Consider the following 17,905-nt stretch of genomic DNA (forward strand, 5'->3'; position numbering starts at 1 on the left):
GTAGATAAATGAGACATCAAGTTTTGTTGAGCGGCTTAGATATACTCCGTTGTTTTGTTGAACAAATGAATATACCCCCACAACCAAAGGATGGGGGTGTATTCATTTCGTTAACAAGACATCGAAAAATCCATTTCAGACCCTAGAAAAAAAACTAGTATTTTCTTGATCAGCGTAAAAATGTAAGAGCATCTAGCCATGTCCGTCTGTCTTTCTGTTAAAATCATGCAGCAGTCTTTAAAAATTGAGATATTCAGCAGAAACGTTGCACAGTTTTTTTTGTCAGCCCGTAAGCAGGTTAAGTTCGACGATGGGCTATATCGGACTATATCTTTATATAGTCCCCATATGGAACAATGGACCTGTTTAAGACCTTAGGCCCATAACGCATTTATTGTCCGATGTCGTGGAGACGATGGTAGCCATTCTATCAGGTTATGGATCGATTTGGACCACACTTAACACAGTTATATGGCTTATATGGGAGCTAAATCACGTTATAGACCGATTTACCCCGCACTTTGCACAGCTTTTAAAAGTCATAACAGAACACTATATGCAAAATTTCGACCAAATCGGAAAGAATTGTTTCTTATAAGGGCTCAGGAAGTCAATTCAGGCGATCGGTTTATATGGGAGCTATATCAGGTTATAAACCGATTTGAACCTTACTATGTTGTTCAAAATTATTACAGAACATTATGTGTAAAATTTCAGCCAAATCACACAAAAATTGCGGCTCCCAAGGGCTGAAGAAGTCAAATCGGGGGATCGGGAGAAGTTATAACGGAACACTATATGCAAAATTTAACACAAATCAGATGAAAATTGAAGCTTCTACGGGCTCAAGAAGTAAAATCGAGATCGGTTTATATGGGAGCTATGTCAGGTTATAGACCAACTTGAACCGTACTTAGCACAGTTGTTGTAATTAGAGAACACTATATGGAAAATTGCAAGGTGCAAGTAGTAGTAGTAGTAGTAGTAGTAGTAGTAGTAGTAGTAGTAGTAGTAGTAGTAGTAGTAGTAGTAGTAGTAGTAGTAGTAGTAGTAGTAGTAGTAGTAGTAGTAGTAGTAGTAGTAGTAGTAGTAGTAGTAGTAGTAGTAGTAGTAGTAGTAGTAGTAGTAGTAGTAGTAGTAGTAGTAGTAGTAGTAGTAGTAGTAGTAGTAGTAGTAGTAGTAGTAGTAGTAGTAGTAGTAGTAGTAGTAGTAGTAGTAGTAGTAGTAGTAGTAGTAGTAGTAGTAGTAGTAGTAGTAGTAGTAGTAGTAGTAGTAGTAGTAGTAGTAGTAGTAGTAGTAGTAGTAGTAGTAGTAGTAGTAGTAGTAGTAGTAGTAGTAGTAGTAGTAGTAGTAGTAGTAGTAGTAGTAGTAGTAGTAGTAGTAGTAGTAGTAGTAGTAGTAGTAGTAGTAGTAGTAGTAGTAGTAGTAGTAGTAGTAGTAGTAGTAGTAGTAGTAGTAGTAGTAGTAGTAGTAGTAGTAGTAGTAGTAGTAGTAGTAGTAGTAGTAGTAGTAGTAGTAGTAGTAGTAGTAGTAGTAGTAGTAGTAGTAGTAGTAGTAGTAGTAGTAGTAGTAGTAGTAGTAGTAGTAGTAGTAGTAGTAGTAGTAGTAGTAGTAGTAGTAGTAGTAGTAGTAGTAGTAGTAGTAGTAGTAGTAGTAGTAGTAGTAGTAGTAGTAGTAGTAGTAGTAGTAGTAGTAGTAGTAGTAGTAGTAGTAGTAGTAGTAGTAGTAGTAGTAGTAGTAGTAGTAGTAGTAGTAGTAGTAGTAGTAGTAGTAGTAGTAGTAGTAGTAGTAGTAGTAGTAGTAGTAGTAGTAGTAGTAGTAGTAGTAGTAGTAGTAGTAGTAGTAGTAGTAGTAGTAGTAGTAGTAGTAGTAGTAGTAGTAGTAGTAGTAGTAGTAGTAGTGGTAGTAGTAGTAGTAGTAGTAGTAGTAGTAGTAGTAGTAGTAGTAGTAGTAGTAGTAGTAGTAGTAGTAGTAGTAGTAGTAGTAGTAGTAGTAGTAGTAGTAGTAGTAGTAGTAGTAGTAGTAGTAGTAGTAGTAGTAGTAGTAGTAGTAGTAGTAGTAGTACTATTCTGTTATGACTTCCACTAACTGTGGCAAAAGCGGTCCAAACCGTTCTATATTCTGATATAGCTCCTATATTAACCTATCTCCCGATTTGACTTCTTAAGCCTCTGGATGCTGCAAAAAGTAACAGCTGATAACTGACAGAAGAAAGAACGCAATTACAGAGTCACAAGCTGTGAGACAATTTTTCAACGCCGACTACATGAAAAATCCGCAATTACTTTTTGGGCAACCCAATACATGCAACATTTCTGCCAAATCGGGCGAAAATTGCGGATTCGGGGGGCTCAAGAAGTCAAATCGGGAGATCGCTTTACATGGGAGATACATATAAATCTGAACCGATATGGCCAATTGGCCAAATGCAAAATAAGAACAATGTGTCGACCGAACAAAGCCACACGATTTCTCTACACTATACATGTGCTTCTATTCGTTTCTCCTATGCCCGCGGTTGTATGTTGTTGACCGTCTATGCTATAGACGAGCCCATCGCGATGTTAGCGACATAATATACCAGAGACCTGTCACGCCCACCCCCAGCAACCCAAGGTCGGGCTTCCCCAGCCCAAGGGTAATTGACGTCCTCGTTCGCGCAGACATGAATATGTACTCAGAAAAAAATAACTCTTTGAAATAAACAACTACCAAATTTGTGTGTGAAACTTTAAAATCTCAACGAATTTTAGCATTGAATCGAAGACTTTATTTGTTGAAGTAAGTTTGTAGAGACTTGACAGGCAAAATAATTGAAATTTCGTTTGTAACACTTCGAAATATTCGTCTGAGATCCCATAAGATATTTTTGATCGTCATGACATTTTAAGTCGATCTAGCCGTGTACGTCCGTCCTTCTGTCGAAAACACGCAAACTTTCGAAGGAGTAAAGCTAGTCGATTGAAACTTTGCACAAGTACTTCTTATTACCATATAAACTAGAGGGCGCAATTCTCATCCGATTAGGCTGAAACTTTGCATGGTGTTTTGTTGTGACTTCCAACAACTGTGATAAGTGCTGCCATATAAACCGATCTGGAGTCTTGACTTCTTAGCATCGATAAAGTGCAATTCTTATCCGATTTGGCTGAAATTTTGTACAATGTCTTCTACCATAACCTACAACATACGTGTCCAATATGGTCTGAATCGATCTATAGCCTGATACAGCTTCCATCTCCCGATTATGTTTCTCAATTCTGGAATGAAATTTTGCAAATTTTTTGAAATTTTTGTTAATTGAAAAAAAAACTTTAACTAATATATATTAGGAACCTTTTAACACATTTCACTCCGTTAATTTGAAAACCGCATAATTCAAAACCGTTTAATTGAAATGCGAATTTAAATCCGATCTGCTAAATAATTGAGCCTCTGGAAGCCGCAATTGTTATCCGATTTGGCTGATATTTTTGGCGAGGTAGTTGGTTTTTTCTAAAAGTTTTTTTTTCTTATGCAGGGACGGGATTAGGGGTCGTCTAGGAGAGATTCGATCGGTATGTCAGTTAGACTGTCGGACGAGGCAGAGGTCTGTGCTGGATGATCAACCTATCTCCTTCTAAACACAGGATAGCTGTGGACAGCGTGGCGTCCCTCAAGGCCTTGAATTCAAGAAAGAGTCTTTGGTGACCCTGAATGGGCACCTGGCTTATGGTGTTGTATTGCCCTGGGTTCCTGGACACATCTATGTTGTGGGAAATGATAGATCGGACGAAAGCAGACCCGTGGCCGATCTTGCACACGCCCCTTTTGTCGTACTACTGAACATAGTAGACAAGATGGCCAATGCAGGGCTGGTGGCAAGGTGGGAGTCTGTGGATGGATGTCGAATTGCCAGAACACACTGGCCAGCTGTTGACTAATCGGATACTGTGCGATAGGCCATATGGCCACGCGCATGCGAATGCCTCATAACGGCTACTGTGGGCGATGTCTTGATGAGGAGATCTCCTCCTCATACATACTTTTAACTAAGTCTTACTTTTTTCTTTTTACACCCACCACCATAGTATGGGGGTATACAAATCTAGTCATTCCGTTTTTAACACCTCGAAATATTCGTCTAAGACCCCATATTGTATATATATTCTTGATGGTATCGATGTTCTGAGTCGATCTAGCCATGTCCGTCCGTCCTTTTGTCGAGATGACGAAAGCGGTCGAACACGTAAAGCTAGCCGCATGAAATTTTGCACAGATACTGATACAGGCTATTGGAGATTGCAAATGGGGCATATCGGTTCAGATTTAGATATAGCTCCCATATAAACGGATCTCCCGATTTGAATTCTTGAGCTCTTAAAAGCCACAATTTTTGTTCGATTTGGTTGAAATTTTACACGTGCTGCTCCATTATGACTTCCAACAACTGCGCCAAGTGCGGTCTAAATCGGTCTATAGCCTGATATGGCTCCCATAGAAAGCGCTCACCCGATTTGACTTCTTGAGTCCTTACAAGCCTCAATTTTAATCCGATTTTTCTGAAATTTTTATGTAGTGTTCTGCTATGACTTCCAAAACAGCGCCAAGTACTGTTCGAATCAGTCAAGAACCTGATATAGCTCCTCTATAAACCGATCTCCCCATGCATATAGTGCAAATTTTGTCCATGAACATTTCACTAGGAACAGGAGCAAACTTCTCACATATCAATGAGTGCAGTCCGATTCAAATTTAAGCTCAATGATCTAACAATTTTTCCGCATTTATACTCAACGCCGTTGCATCAAGGACTATCTTCTTCCTTCGCAGTACTTGTTCGGCGTGCCCCATCAACACTTTCCAGTTCTTCTTGTCTTACAGCTCTGGACTATTGTACCATGCGTCGTTCCAACCATCGTTTACAACCTCTAGCTCCTCATAAATACCCCTGCTAAAAAAGCTTTTGCTCATTCTATGCAGGTATTTCCGAAAGTAATCAAGGCTTGTCAGCATCTGTGTGCCGTATTATTTGAAATCGCCGTGCTTCCTATTTTTCCACATCAGTATATGCGGTATGAATCGTCACGTCCACCAGGCCCTGGCGCTCTCCATGGCCTGTAGGTCTATCGGAAATATTCCGGCTATTACAACGGCTGTGGGCTCCGCCACTGTCCGTTAGGGTGATATGACCGATATAAGGGATTTCGCTCGGCATGATGTCTGCAGTGTCTGGCACCATATTTCGCCCCCATAGAGGAGGATGTTTCTGCATGTCTCCATTATGTGTCTGCACTTGCTCGGAAGAGGTCCACCTATGTTTGCCATCAGTCGACCGAATTGCGTGTGAAGTCGAATTCCTAGATATTTGACCGATCTCTTGTACTTCAGCAATATGTCATCTATGCGCATATCCACTTCCACTGGGATATTTTTTCCCGTTAGGAATAGCAAATGCGTCTTCTTCATCCCAAGTTGTATGCCGTGGGAGTCCAACCAGTACTTTGCCTTTTGCCTCACCTTCCGTAGTTTGCGCTCTGTACCTTTCGAGTCTCTTGCAGTAAAGACTGCAGCGATGTCGTCCTACTAGAAAGATTTCATCTATCATTTCTGTGCGTAGTATTCCTTCATTACTGGCCGCTCTTGATGTGACATCTTATTCGCTCACTCCATTTTGAGAGTTACTGAAGTTGTGTTATGTTATGCAAGTAACTTCTCATTATTCTCACCAGATACGCCGGTATATTAAAGTCTTCTCTGAGTGCTTGGAGAACGTCAGACCATTTAAGGCTATTGAATGCGTTCTTCCCATCCTGTGTGGCTAAGAGGGCAATCGGCCTATTGTAGTGGTTCCTTTGCCAAGCCGTCTCTACTATCCGGCCTTAAATAGTTCAGTAGACAACCCGTCGGCTCCTGCTGCCTTATTATTCTTCATTCGGGTCACTGCTTCTTGGAGCTCATTCTGAATAGGAGATAAATATTCGAAATCGTCATCAGGAATTGGTTCCGCGGTATTCTTTCAGCAGTCGAAAGCACGCTTTCTTTCGAGGGAATAAATTGCCCATGTAGTGGGCAATGGTTTGCCACAGCGTCGTTATATCAGTAACAAAGAGTGCTTTAAACAAGAAGATGGTTTAGTCGAGTGGAGTCGTGTTTGCAGCTTTTCAATGTCCAGCTTCAGGAAAGTGTCTGTTCGGATTTTGCTCGCCACGCTCAAACGGGTGCAAACCTTTGCTGCAGCAAGGTAATTATCCGAATCCATATTCGCTCCTCGGATTTAACACGCTGGATAAATACCTTCCATCTGTTATAACGTGATCAAGTTGATTTTTTATATCTTGATGTGCAAAGAAGAACGTGGCTTTGTGGATTTTAATACCCTACACCATTACTGTGGTACAGGGTACTATAACATAGTGCATTTTTTTGTAACACTAAGAAGGAAGAGAGGTGGACACATTATTAAGTATGCCGACCGCCTCAGACTCATTTTCTGATTCGATTTAGCTATGTCTGTCCATCTGTGTTACTGTCCACGTTTATTTTTATAAAAAGTATGGGTTGCCCAAAAAGTAATTGCGGATTTTTCATATAGTCGGCGTTGACAAATTTTTTCACAGCTTGTGACTCTGTAATTGCATTCTTTCTTCTGTCAGTTATCAGCTGTTACTTTTAGCTTGCTTTAGAAAAAAAGTGTAAAAAATGTATATTTGACTAAAGTTCATTCTAAGTTTTATTAAAAATGCATTTACTTTAAATTTTCATCCGATCCTAAATCAAACCTTCATTTGTGATCCGATTTTTATACCCTCCACAATAGGATGGGGGTAAACTAATTTCGTCATTCTGTTTGTAACACATCGAAATATTCGTCGAAGACCCAATAAAGTATATATTCTTGATCGTTCCCAGTCGATGTTCCGATGTTCATCCGTCCAACGTCTGTCTGTCGAAAGCACGCTAACTTTCGAAAGAGTAAAACTAGATGCTTGAAATTTTGCATAAATACTTCTTATTAGTGCAGGTCAGTTGGGATTGTAAATGAGCCAAATCGGTCCATGTTTTGGTGTAACTGCCATATAAACCGATGTCGAATCTTGACTTCTTGACCCTCTAGAGTGCGCAATTCTCCTCCGATTAGGTTGAGCATTTTGACCAAGTGTTTTACTTTAACTTCCAACAACACTGCGAAGTATGGTCCAAATCGGTTCATAGCCTAATATAATTCCCATATAAACAGTTCTCGGATCTTGACTTCTTGAACCTCTAGAGGGCACAACCTTATTCGATTTGGCTGAAATTTTGCACCAAGTTGTATATTTTCGGTTCATTGCCTGGTACATCCCCCATATAATCCGATCTCGGATCCTTACTTCGTGAGCCTCTAGAGGGCGTAATTATTATTTGATTTTTCAGAGATTTTGCATGAAGTGTATTGGTTTGACTATCAACAACTGCGCCAAGTATGGCCTAAATCGGTTTACAACCTAATATAGCACCAATATAAGCCGATCTCCCGAATATAATTCTTGAGCCTCTAGAGTGAGCAATTCTTATCCGATTTGGATCAAATTTTGCACAATGATCTTCTAAAGAACTTGACAAATTCGTTCCTTGTTGGAAGGTATATAAAATTCGGCCCGGCTGAACTTATTACGCTTTTTTCATAGGATAGGGGGTATATTTATTTAGTCATTCCTATATCGAACAAGTAAAAGCGTGCTAAGTTCGGCCGGGCCGAATCTTATATACCCTCCACCATGGATCGCATTAGTCAAGTTCTTTTCCCGGCATCTCTTCTTAGGGAAAATAGGATATAAGAAAAGATTTGCTCTGCTATTAGAGCGATATCAAGATATGGTCCGGTTCGGACCACAATTACATTATATGTTGGAGACCTGTGTAAAATTTCCGCCAATTCGTATAAGAATTGCGCCCATTGGGGCTCACGAAGTAAAATAGAGAGAACGATTTATATGGGAGCTGTATCGGGCTATAGACCGATTCAGACCATAATAAACACGTTTGCTGATGGTCATGAGAGGATCCGTCGTACAAAATTTCAGGCATAAAGGATAATAATTGCGACCTCTAGGGATCAAGAAGTCAAGATCCCAGATCGGTTTATATGGCAGCTATATCAGGTTATGGACGGATTTGAACGTTATTTGACACAGTTGTTGAAAGTAAAAATAAAATACGTCATGCAAAATTTCAGCCAAATCAGATAGGAATTGCGCCCTCTAGAAGCTCAAGAAGTAAAATCCCCAGATCTGTTTATATGACAGCTATATCAGGTTATGGACCGATTTGACCCATACTTGGCACAGTTGTTGGATATCATAACAAAACACGTCGTGCAAAATTTCATCCCAATCGGATAAGAATTGCGCACTCTAGAGGCTCAAGAAGTCAAGACCCAAGATCGGTTTATATGACAGCTAAATAAGGTTATGGACCGATTTGAACCATACCTGGCACAGTTGTTGGATATCATAACAAACCACGTCGTGCAAAATTTCATTCCAATCGGATAAGAATTGCGCACTCTAGAGGCTCAAGAAGTCAAGACCCCAGATCGGTTTATATGGCAGCTATATCATGTTAAGGACCGATTTGAACCATACTTAGCACAGTTGTTGGATATCATAACAAAACACGCCGTGCAAAATTTCATCCCAATCGGATAAGAATTGCGCACTCTAGAGGCTCAAGAAGTCAAGACCCAAGATCCGTTTATATGGCAGCTATATAAGGTTATGGACCGATTTGAGCCATACTTGACACAGTTGTTGAATATAATAACAAAACTCGTCGTGCAAAATTTCATTCCAATCGGATAAGAATTGCGCACTCTAGAGGCTCAAGAAGTCAAGAACCAAGATCGGTTTATATGGCAGCTATATCAGGTTATGAACCGATTTAAACCATACTTCGCACAGTTGTTGGATATCATAACGAAACACGTCGTGCAAAATTTCATTCCAATCGGATAAGAATTGCGCACTCTAGAGGCTCAAGAAGTTAAGACCCAAGATCGGTTTATATGGCAGCTATATCAAAACATGGACCGATATGGCCCATTTACAATACCAACTGACCAACACTAATAAGAAGTATTTGTGCAAAATTTCAAGCGGCTAGCTTAACTCCTTCGGAAGTTATCGTGCTTTCGACAGACAGACGGACGGACGGACGGACGGACGGACAGACGGACGGACATGGCTAGATCGACATAAAATTTCACGACGATCAAGAATATATATACTTTATGGGGTCTCAGACGAATATTTCGTGTAGTTACAATCAGAATGACGAAATTAGTATACCCCCCATCTTATGGTGGAGGGTATAAAAACGAGCTCCCCTAACGTTACAGACCCACGCAAACGATTAAAAGGACCATGATGTGTGTGGACCCTTTATAGAGAAGGTGCAGTATACGCCGTGGTGGCTGTATTGGAAGAGTACAAAGCAGATATTACTGCTCTACAAGAAGTGCGATGGATCGAGAAAGGCGTCACAACAACGCTAAACGGCTACCGTAGCTGCCTTGACACGAGACATCAATTTGACTGTGGATTTGTGACTAGTCGGAGAATGAAACATCTTGTCTACAGGCTATGTACGGTGGATGAGTGGCTAGCCACTATCCGCATTAAGGCCAAATTCTTCAACACCAACCTTAATTGTGCCCCTGCCCGACGAAAGACAAGGACGAGCAGATCAAAGATATTTTCGTCTAGAGAGAGAATACATCCGCTGCCCCGCCCATGGTATTAAAATAGTTCTGAGATATTTTAATGCGAAGATAGGGAAGGAAAATATCTTTGGTCCAACGGTTGGAAAATTTAGCCGCCACAAGATAAGAGGCAAAAGTTGGGCGGTGCCGACTATAAAATACCCTACACCTTCCCCATAAGTAGAAATTGGGAACTATATCTTTTTCGAAACCGAATTTCGGGCGGTGCCGACAATAAAATACCCTACACCTACCCCATAAGTAGAAATTGGGAACTATATCTTTTTCGAAACCGAATTTGATGGACCGCTGTAGGAAAAGCGTTGTGCAAACTTTTGGCAAGATTCGTGAATAAAAGTGCTTGAAGTGACTTTAGGAGCAACAAGTAAAATGTGCTAAGTTCGACTGCTAAATATTTATACGAAATAAATTTAGTTTAAGGGAATAATTTTACTCTACATACGAAACTTCTGCCAAACCAGAAAAAATTTAGCTTCTAGAAATCAAATAAGGATGAGACAGACACAAGTTTACATGGGAGCTATATCGGGCTATAGCCTGATTTGCACCGCATTTGGCACAGTTGTTGGAAGTCGTAACAGGACACTGTATGCAAAGTTTTAACCAAGTCGGACAAAAATTGCAGCTTGTACGCGTTCGACCGCTATCGTGTTTTCGACGGGGTCTTAGACGAATATTTCGAGGTGCTACAAACGGAATGACTAGATTAGTATAGATTACCGGTTGGTATATAAATCGGGCAATATCTGAACCGATTTCAAAGAATTTCACCAAAAATATCAAGACAAAAATCCTTCTTGCAAAATTTCGAGAGAATCGGTTAACAAATGACCCCATTATCGCAACACTAGTTCAAATCGGACGAACATATATATGGAAGCCAAATCTATATCTAAACCGATTTTGACTAAACTCCTTACATAGTGTGTAAAGTTTTGGCAAGATTTGTCAATAAATGCGCTTGCAGAGGCTCTAGATGTGAAAACCAGGCGATATACATATCAGGCAACTTTATCTAAATCTGATCCAATTTCTATAATAATTTCTAATAGTCATAAGAAAATCCTTCGTGCCAATTTTCGAGAGAATCGGATAGCAAATGACCCCATTTTTGCAATACTACTAAAAATCGGACGAATATATAAATGACAGCTATTTGGATTAATCTGAATCGATTTTGACTAAAATCCTTACATATTTTTGTGGGTATAGAGAAAAGTGTTTTGCAACATTTTTGGAAGATTGGCAGTAAACCAATTTCAATGAAATTCATTATTCTTCTCAATAACGAATTCTTCTCTATAACAAATTCTTCTATTTTAACTTCTCTATAACGAACTGTTCTACAACCACTACTTCTCTGTAACAATCACGCACAGTCGTCAAAAATAGAGATATTGAGCTAAAACCTTGCACAGATTTTTTTTTTTGTCTATATGCAGGTTTAGTTCGAAGATGGGACCATATCTTAATATAGCATATAGACCGATAAGCCGATTTAAGGTGTTAGGCCCATAAAAGACGCGTTTATTGTCCGATTTCGCCGAAAGTTGGGACAGTGAGTTGTGTTGGGCCCCTCGACATTTTTATACCCTCCACCATAAGATGGGGGGTATACTAATTTCGTCATTCTGATTGTAACTACTCGAAATATTCGTCTGAGACCCCATAAAGTATATATATTCTTGATCGTCGTGAAATTTTATGTCGATCTAGCCATGTCCGTCCGTCTGTCCGTCCGTCTGTCCGTCCGTCTGTCCGTCCGTCTGTCTGTCGAAAGCACGCTAACTTCCGAAGGAGTAAAGCTAGCCACTTGAAATTTTGCACAAATACTTCTTATTAGTGTAGGTCGGTTGGTATTGCAAATGGGCCATATCGGTCCATGTTTTGATATAGCTGCCATATAAACCGATCTTGGGTCTTGACTTCTTGAGCGTCTAGAGTGCGCAATTCTTATCCGATTGGGATGAAATTTTGCACGACGTGTTTTGTTATGATATCCAACAATTGTGCTAAGTATGGTTCAAATCGGTATATAACCTGATATAGCTGCCATATAAACCGATCTTGGGTCTTGACTTCTTGAGCCTCTAGAGTGCGCAATTCTTAACCGATTGGAATGAAATTTTGCACGACGAGTTTTGTTATTATATTCAACAACTGTGTCAAGTATGGCTCAAATCGGTCCATAACCTTATATAGCTGCCATATAAACCGATCTTGGGTCTTGACTTCTTGAGCCTCTAGAGTGCGCAATTCTTATCCGATTGGGATGAAATTTTGCACGGCGTGTTTTGTTATGATATCCAACAACTGTGCTAAGTATGGTTCAAATCGGTCCTTAACATGATATAGCTGCCATATAAACCGATCTGGGTTCTTGACTTCTTGAGCCTCTAGAGTGCGCAATTCTTATCCGATTGGGATGAAATTTTGCACGACGTCTTTTGTTATGATATCCAACAACTGTGTCAACTATTGTTCAAATCGGTTAATAACCTGATAAAGCTGCCATATAAACCGATCTTGGGTTTTGACTTCTTGAGCCTCTAGAGTGCGCAATTCTTATCCGATTTGAATGCATTTTTGCACGAAGTGTTTTGTTATGATATCCAATAACTGTGCCAAGTATGGTTCAAATCGGTTCATAACCTCATATAGCTGTCATATAAACCGATCTTGGGTCTTGAATTCTTGAGCCTCTAGAGTGCACAACTCCTATCCGATTGGAGTGAAATTTTGCACGACGTGTTTTGTTGTGATATCCTACGACTGTGACAAGCATGGTTCAAATCGGTTCATAACCTGATATAGCTGCCATATAAACCGATCTTGGATCTTGACTTCTTGAGCCTCTAGAGGTCGCAATTATTATCCGATTTGCCTGAAATTATGTACTACGGATCCTCTCATGACCATCAACATACGTGTTTATTATGATCTGTATCGGTCTATAGCCCGATACAGCTCACATATAAATCGATCTCTCTATTTTACTTTTTGAGCCCCCAAAGGGCGCAATTCTTATTCGAATCGGCTGAAATTTTATACCGGACCCTATCTTGATATCGCTCTAATAGCAGAGCAAATCTTTTCTTATATCCTTTTTTGCCTAAGAAGAGATGCCGGGAGATGAACTCGATAAATGCGATCTATGGTGGAGGGTATATAAGATGCGGCCCGGCCGAACTTAGCACGCTTTTACTTGTTACAGTTATTCTATTTCTCAGAGTAATCTTCTTGTTGTGGGTTACTGAACCAGCACCCCAACCGCATGGGTTATGTGGGATCGCACATGTATTCCTCGATTTCGCGAGCCGCCTGCTTCAAGATCCGCCTCCAGCCACACCTAACCTGGCAACAGACGCTGATATTGGCCATTGGTTATTTACATGCCATCAATGGCAAATGCAAATGCAAATTTTGCCCATGAACATTCCACTAAAGAACAGGGACAAACTTCTCTTCTTCGAATAAGGTATTGCGGTTCTTTGATTTCATTTCTTCACTACGCTACACGGGCAGGAGGAAGACAATGGATTTAAAGCACTGGCGTAGCAATTGTTAGAATTGTAAATTTCTAAAAATTTGCATACCCAACTCTGCCATCTGTGTTTTATCATTGCATTGCCTCTATATATAATATTATGGCGCGATAACATAATAATTCCCAATAAAAATCTTAAGTGCATTATTAAGCAACACCAAAAGTCTATAAAAGGGGAAAAATTAACATTTAGACACAGTAAGAAATAAAATTTAGAAAAATAAAGAACAAGACTTGAAACACCATGATTCGTTTATCTGGCAAACAATTGCTAGCATATGGGCTTCTTCTACTATTCTTTCAAAGGAGTTTCTGTGACAGCCTACAAGATATGGAAAAAGAACGTCTCATGCATCCTAAATTCAAAGATGTGGATACCACAAAAAGAGTTTTACAAAGACCTGGGGAGGATACCCATGAATTTTGGCTTAATCAAGGCAAGGATTTTGTACGTCAACAGAAAAATCGTCAACTTAATAACAACATAGCCAAAAATATCATTATGTTTATGGGAGATGGCATGGGCGTGGCCACGCAGGTAGCTGCCCGAAATTACATCGAAGCTGAACACACAAAATTAGCCTTTGAAGAATTTCCCTACTTGGGCCTATCCAAAACCTATTGCGTGGATAAAATAGTCTCGGATTCCGCTACAACAGCTACAGCCTATTTGTGTGGTGTCAAGGGCAATTATGGTACCATAGGTGTCAATGGCCACGTGCTACGAGATGATTGCGTAGGCATGAATAATACCGACTACCATGTCTCCTCGATAGCCAAATGGGCTTTGGATGCAGGGAAATCTGCAGGTTTGGTGACTACCACCCGTGTGAGTCATGCCTCGCCAGCTGGTGTCTATGCCCATACGGCCAATCGCAATTGGGAAACTGATGCCGATATCAACAAATACTGTGGCCAAGATCATGGTCTGCAAGATATAACTCTACAATTAATGCAAGGCAATGTGGGCTCCCAGCTGAAGGTAATAATGGGAGGAGGCAAAAGCTTTTTCTTGGATGAGAAGTTATACGAAAACGGATATCGCACGGATGGTCGAAATTTGATAGAGGAGTATTTGCAGCAATCTCCTGGAAATGCCTTCGTTGAGACTCGAGAAGAGTTGGAGAATTTGGATGTAACAAAGTGGCAACGCCTTATGGGCATATTCCACGATAACCACTTGGACTACCATCTCGATGCAGCGGCCGATCCTTTAAACACTCAACCAACTTTGGAACAAATGACCGCAAAAGCTATTGAATTTATGCAACAGCAAAAGGAAGATAAAGGCTATTTTCTATTCATAGAGGGTGGTAAAATAGATTTTGGTCATCATGACACTAAAGCTCGTTTGGCCTTGGATGAAACCAAAGAATTTTCTCAGGCCATAGCCTTGGCCCGAGCCATGACCAGTGAGGAGGATACCCTGATAGTGGTTACTTCGGATCATTCTCATACTTTCAGTGTGGCCGGTTATCAAGATCGTGGCTCTGATATATTTAGCCTTAGCACCTCCGATGAAGATGGCCTACCCTACTCACCCTTGAGCTATGCCAACGGCCGAAGTTATTCAAAGTATTTCGATGCCAATAAAAGCGAAAGAGTTGATCCCTCCTTGGTGCTACAAAATGAGGCACATGATATTTTCCCCGCCACCGTGCCCCTCTATGCAGAAACCCATGGTGGTGAAGATGTGGGTGTATTTTCCTCAGGTCCCTGGGCTCATCTTTTCACTGGGGTCTATGAACAAAATGCCATACCCCATATGATGGCCTATGCTGCTTGCTTTGGCGATGGTCTGAAGGCTTGTGATGTCTTATCTGGTCAAAGTCGCAATTAAATGTTGCCCACCTGTTGGCCATATGGACTATGTAGCGGTGCTTCCAACTATTAACTTTGATTCTCAATTAAGATTAAGCGCAATAAAGATAACCAAAAGACTGTGATTGCAATTGATGAGGAGTGTTTTGAAGTATTTGATTGTATTGTTAGATTTGAGAGTTTTCTTGAGAATTGTTATTATTCCTGGTTGCAGGCGCTTTAATAATCGCTATCATCGTCTTGTAGAGTAGATTAAAGCAACTAAAAGCGTGCTCAGTTCAGCTTGGTCGTACCTTATAAACCCTCCACCATAGTCCGCATTTGTGGAGCTCTATGCACGATTTTATTTTATCGGCAGAAACTGAAAAACAGGATAATTGAAGGTCAAGTAATAAATCTTATAGATTTATATACAATATATTAAGAATTGGCTCCAGTAAGCACTCAAGAAGTCAAATCAAGAGCAAGGGAGCTATATATCGAAACATGGACCTTTATAATACCCTACGGCATACACCTGTTGAAAATTTCATTGCTTTATTCGTATAGACACAAAATGTGATTTCCACAGACACACGGAAATATTTCCAAATATTGGAAATATTGGTCAGTAAATGCGCTTGCAGTGATCCTTGAAGTGAAAATCGGGCGATATACATATATGAGAGCTACATCTAAATTTGGGCCGAATTCTATGAAATTCACCTGTAATGTCTAGAGTAATAAGAAAATCATTCCTGCCAAACTTCGAGAGAATCGGTTAAAAATGAGCACTTTAGTGCAATATTTCTCAACATCGGAAGAACATATATATGGGATATATACCTAAATCTGAACCGATTTCGAACAAAATTCTCAGATACTGTGTCGAGGAAAGCGTTTTGCAATTTTGATGGGCCTCGGTGGAGGTTTTCAGGTAGGTTATTAAACAATCCGTATCAAATTTCGAGCAAATACATTCAAACTGTTGTAAATACGGTTGACAAATGATAACATTATAGCAAATTTGCCAAAATCTGACGAACATATGTATGGGAGCTACATTTAAATGTGAACCGATTTTGACTTAACTTCTTAGATATTGTGGTAGGCATTGAGGAAGGAGTTGTGCACAATTTAGGCAAAATTTTAAATCGGGCGAAATACATACATGGCAGCTGTATATAAATCTGAACCCATTTCTGTAAAATTCACGAATAATAATATTAGAAAACATAAGAATATCCTTCTTGAACAATTTTGAGAGAATCGGATAACAAATGAGCACTTTATTGCAATATTTCTCACCGATTTTGAACGAAATTCTTAGATATTGTGGTGGTCATGTGCTTGCAGTGACCATAGAAGTGAAAATCGGGCGATATATATACATGGCAGCTATATCCTAATCTCGACCGATTTCTATGAAATGCACCTGTAATGTCGAGAGTCATAAGAAAATCCTTCCTGCCAAATTTTGAGAGAATCCGTTAGAAATGATAATTTTATTGCACTATTACTGCAAATCGGACGAACATATATATGGGAGCTATATCTAAATCTGAACCGATTATGACAAAATGTTGCAGATATTGTGGAAGTCGTCGAGAAAAGCGTTGTACAAAGTTTTGGGAAGATTGGTCAATATTTAAATGCGCTTGCAGTGGCTCTAAGAGTGAAAATCGGGCGATATATATATATATATATATATATATATATATATATATATATATATATATATATATATATATATATATATATATATATATATATATATATATATATATATATATATATATATATATATATATATATGAGAGCTATTTCAATTCACCAGTAATGTCGAGAATCATACCAAATCTTCACCGATTTTTCCCAATTTCAATACGTTTCATCTCAAGGCCGAAAAACATGCCTGTGCCGAATTTTGAGACGATCGGTTGATCATTGGAAATTGGGACCAATACTTTGTACACAAATTAAAATGGACAGACAGACGGGCAGACGGACATAGCTAAATCGAATCAGAAAGTGATTCTGAGACGATCGGTATATTTATCAATCGCTCTATCTCTCCTCCTTTTGGGTGTTACAAACAAATTCACTAAGTTATAATACCCTGTACCACAGTTGTGGTGTAGTGTATAATGAATTTGTGTTTCTTTATTTCTTTGTTTGGTTGTTTATTTGTGGTCTTGTAAGTTTGCTTGTTCATTATAGACTCAAAAACGGCTGAACTTATTTTAGAGTTAAAGTACTCAAAGGGTCGCCTAGCGCCAAACACCCATATTGGACGTGCATATAAATATATGACTCAAGTGAAAGATATTCCGGTGTAGACTACAAATAAGACAAAACAAGTAAAAAGGCGTTAAGTTCGGCCGGGCCGAACTTTGGATACCCACCACCTCGGGTACATATGAAAACCACCTTTCTTCAAAATTTGGTGAAAATTTCATACCTTATACTCATATACCTCATACCGATCTGAACTATATACGACACGGATGTCGAAAAGGCGAACATAAGTCACTGTGTCAAATTTCAGTGAAATCGGATTATAAATGCGCCTTTTATGGGGCCAGGACTTTAAATCGAGATATCGGTCTACATGGCAGCTATATCCAAATCTGGACCGATTCGGGCCAAGTTGCATAAACATGTCGAAAAGCCTAACACAAAGCACTGTCCCAAATTTCGGCGAAATCAGACAATAAATGCCTCTTTTATGGGCCCTAAACCTTAAATCAAGAGATCGGTCTATAAGGCAGCTATATTCAAATCTGAACCGATCTGGGCAAAATTGAAGAAGGACG

General features: G+C 39.7%; 1 protein-coding gene across 1 annotated transcript; it reads left to right on the forward strand.

Annotated features, from left to right (window-relative positions):
- Positions 1 to 13,528: 13,528 nt before the first annotated feature.
- Positions 13,529 to 15,129, forward strand: LOC106095123 (alkaline phosphatase). Its single transcript, XM_013262370.2, has one exon. It carries the CDS (start codon positions 13,534 to 13,536, stop codon positions 15,127 to 15,129), a length of 1,596 nt encoding a protein of 531 aa, XP_013117824.2. The 5' UTR covers positions 13,529 to 13,533.
- The last annotated feature ends 2,776 nt before the right edge of the window (positions 15,130 to 17,905 follow it).

This window comes from Stomoxys calcitrans, chromosome 1 (genome assembly GCF_963082655.1).
Source record: "Stomoxys calcitrans chromosome 1, idStoCalc2.1, whole genome shotgun sequence".
Taxonomy (NCBI): domain Eukaryota; kingdom Metazoa; phylum Arthropoda; class Insecta; order Diptera; family Muscidae; genus Stomoxys; species Stomoxys calcitrans.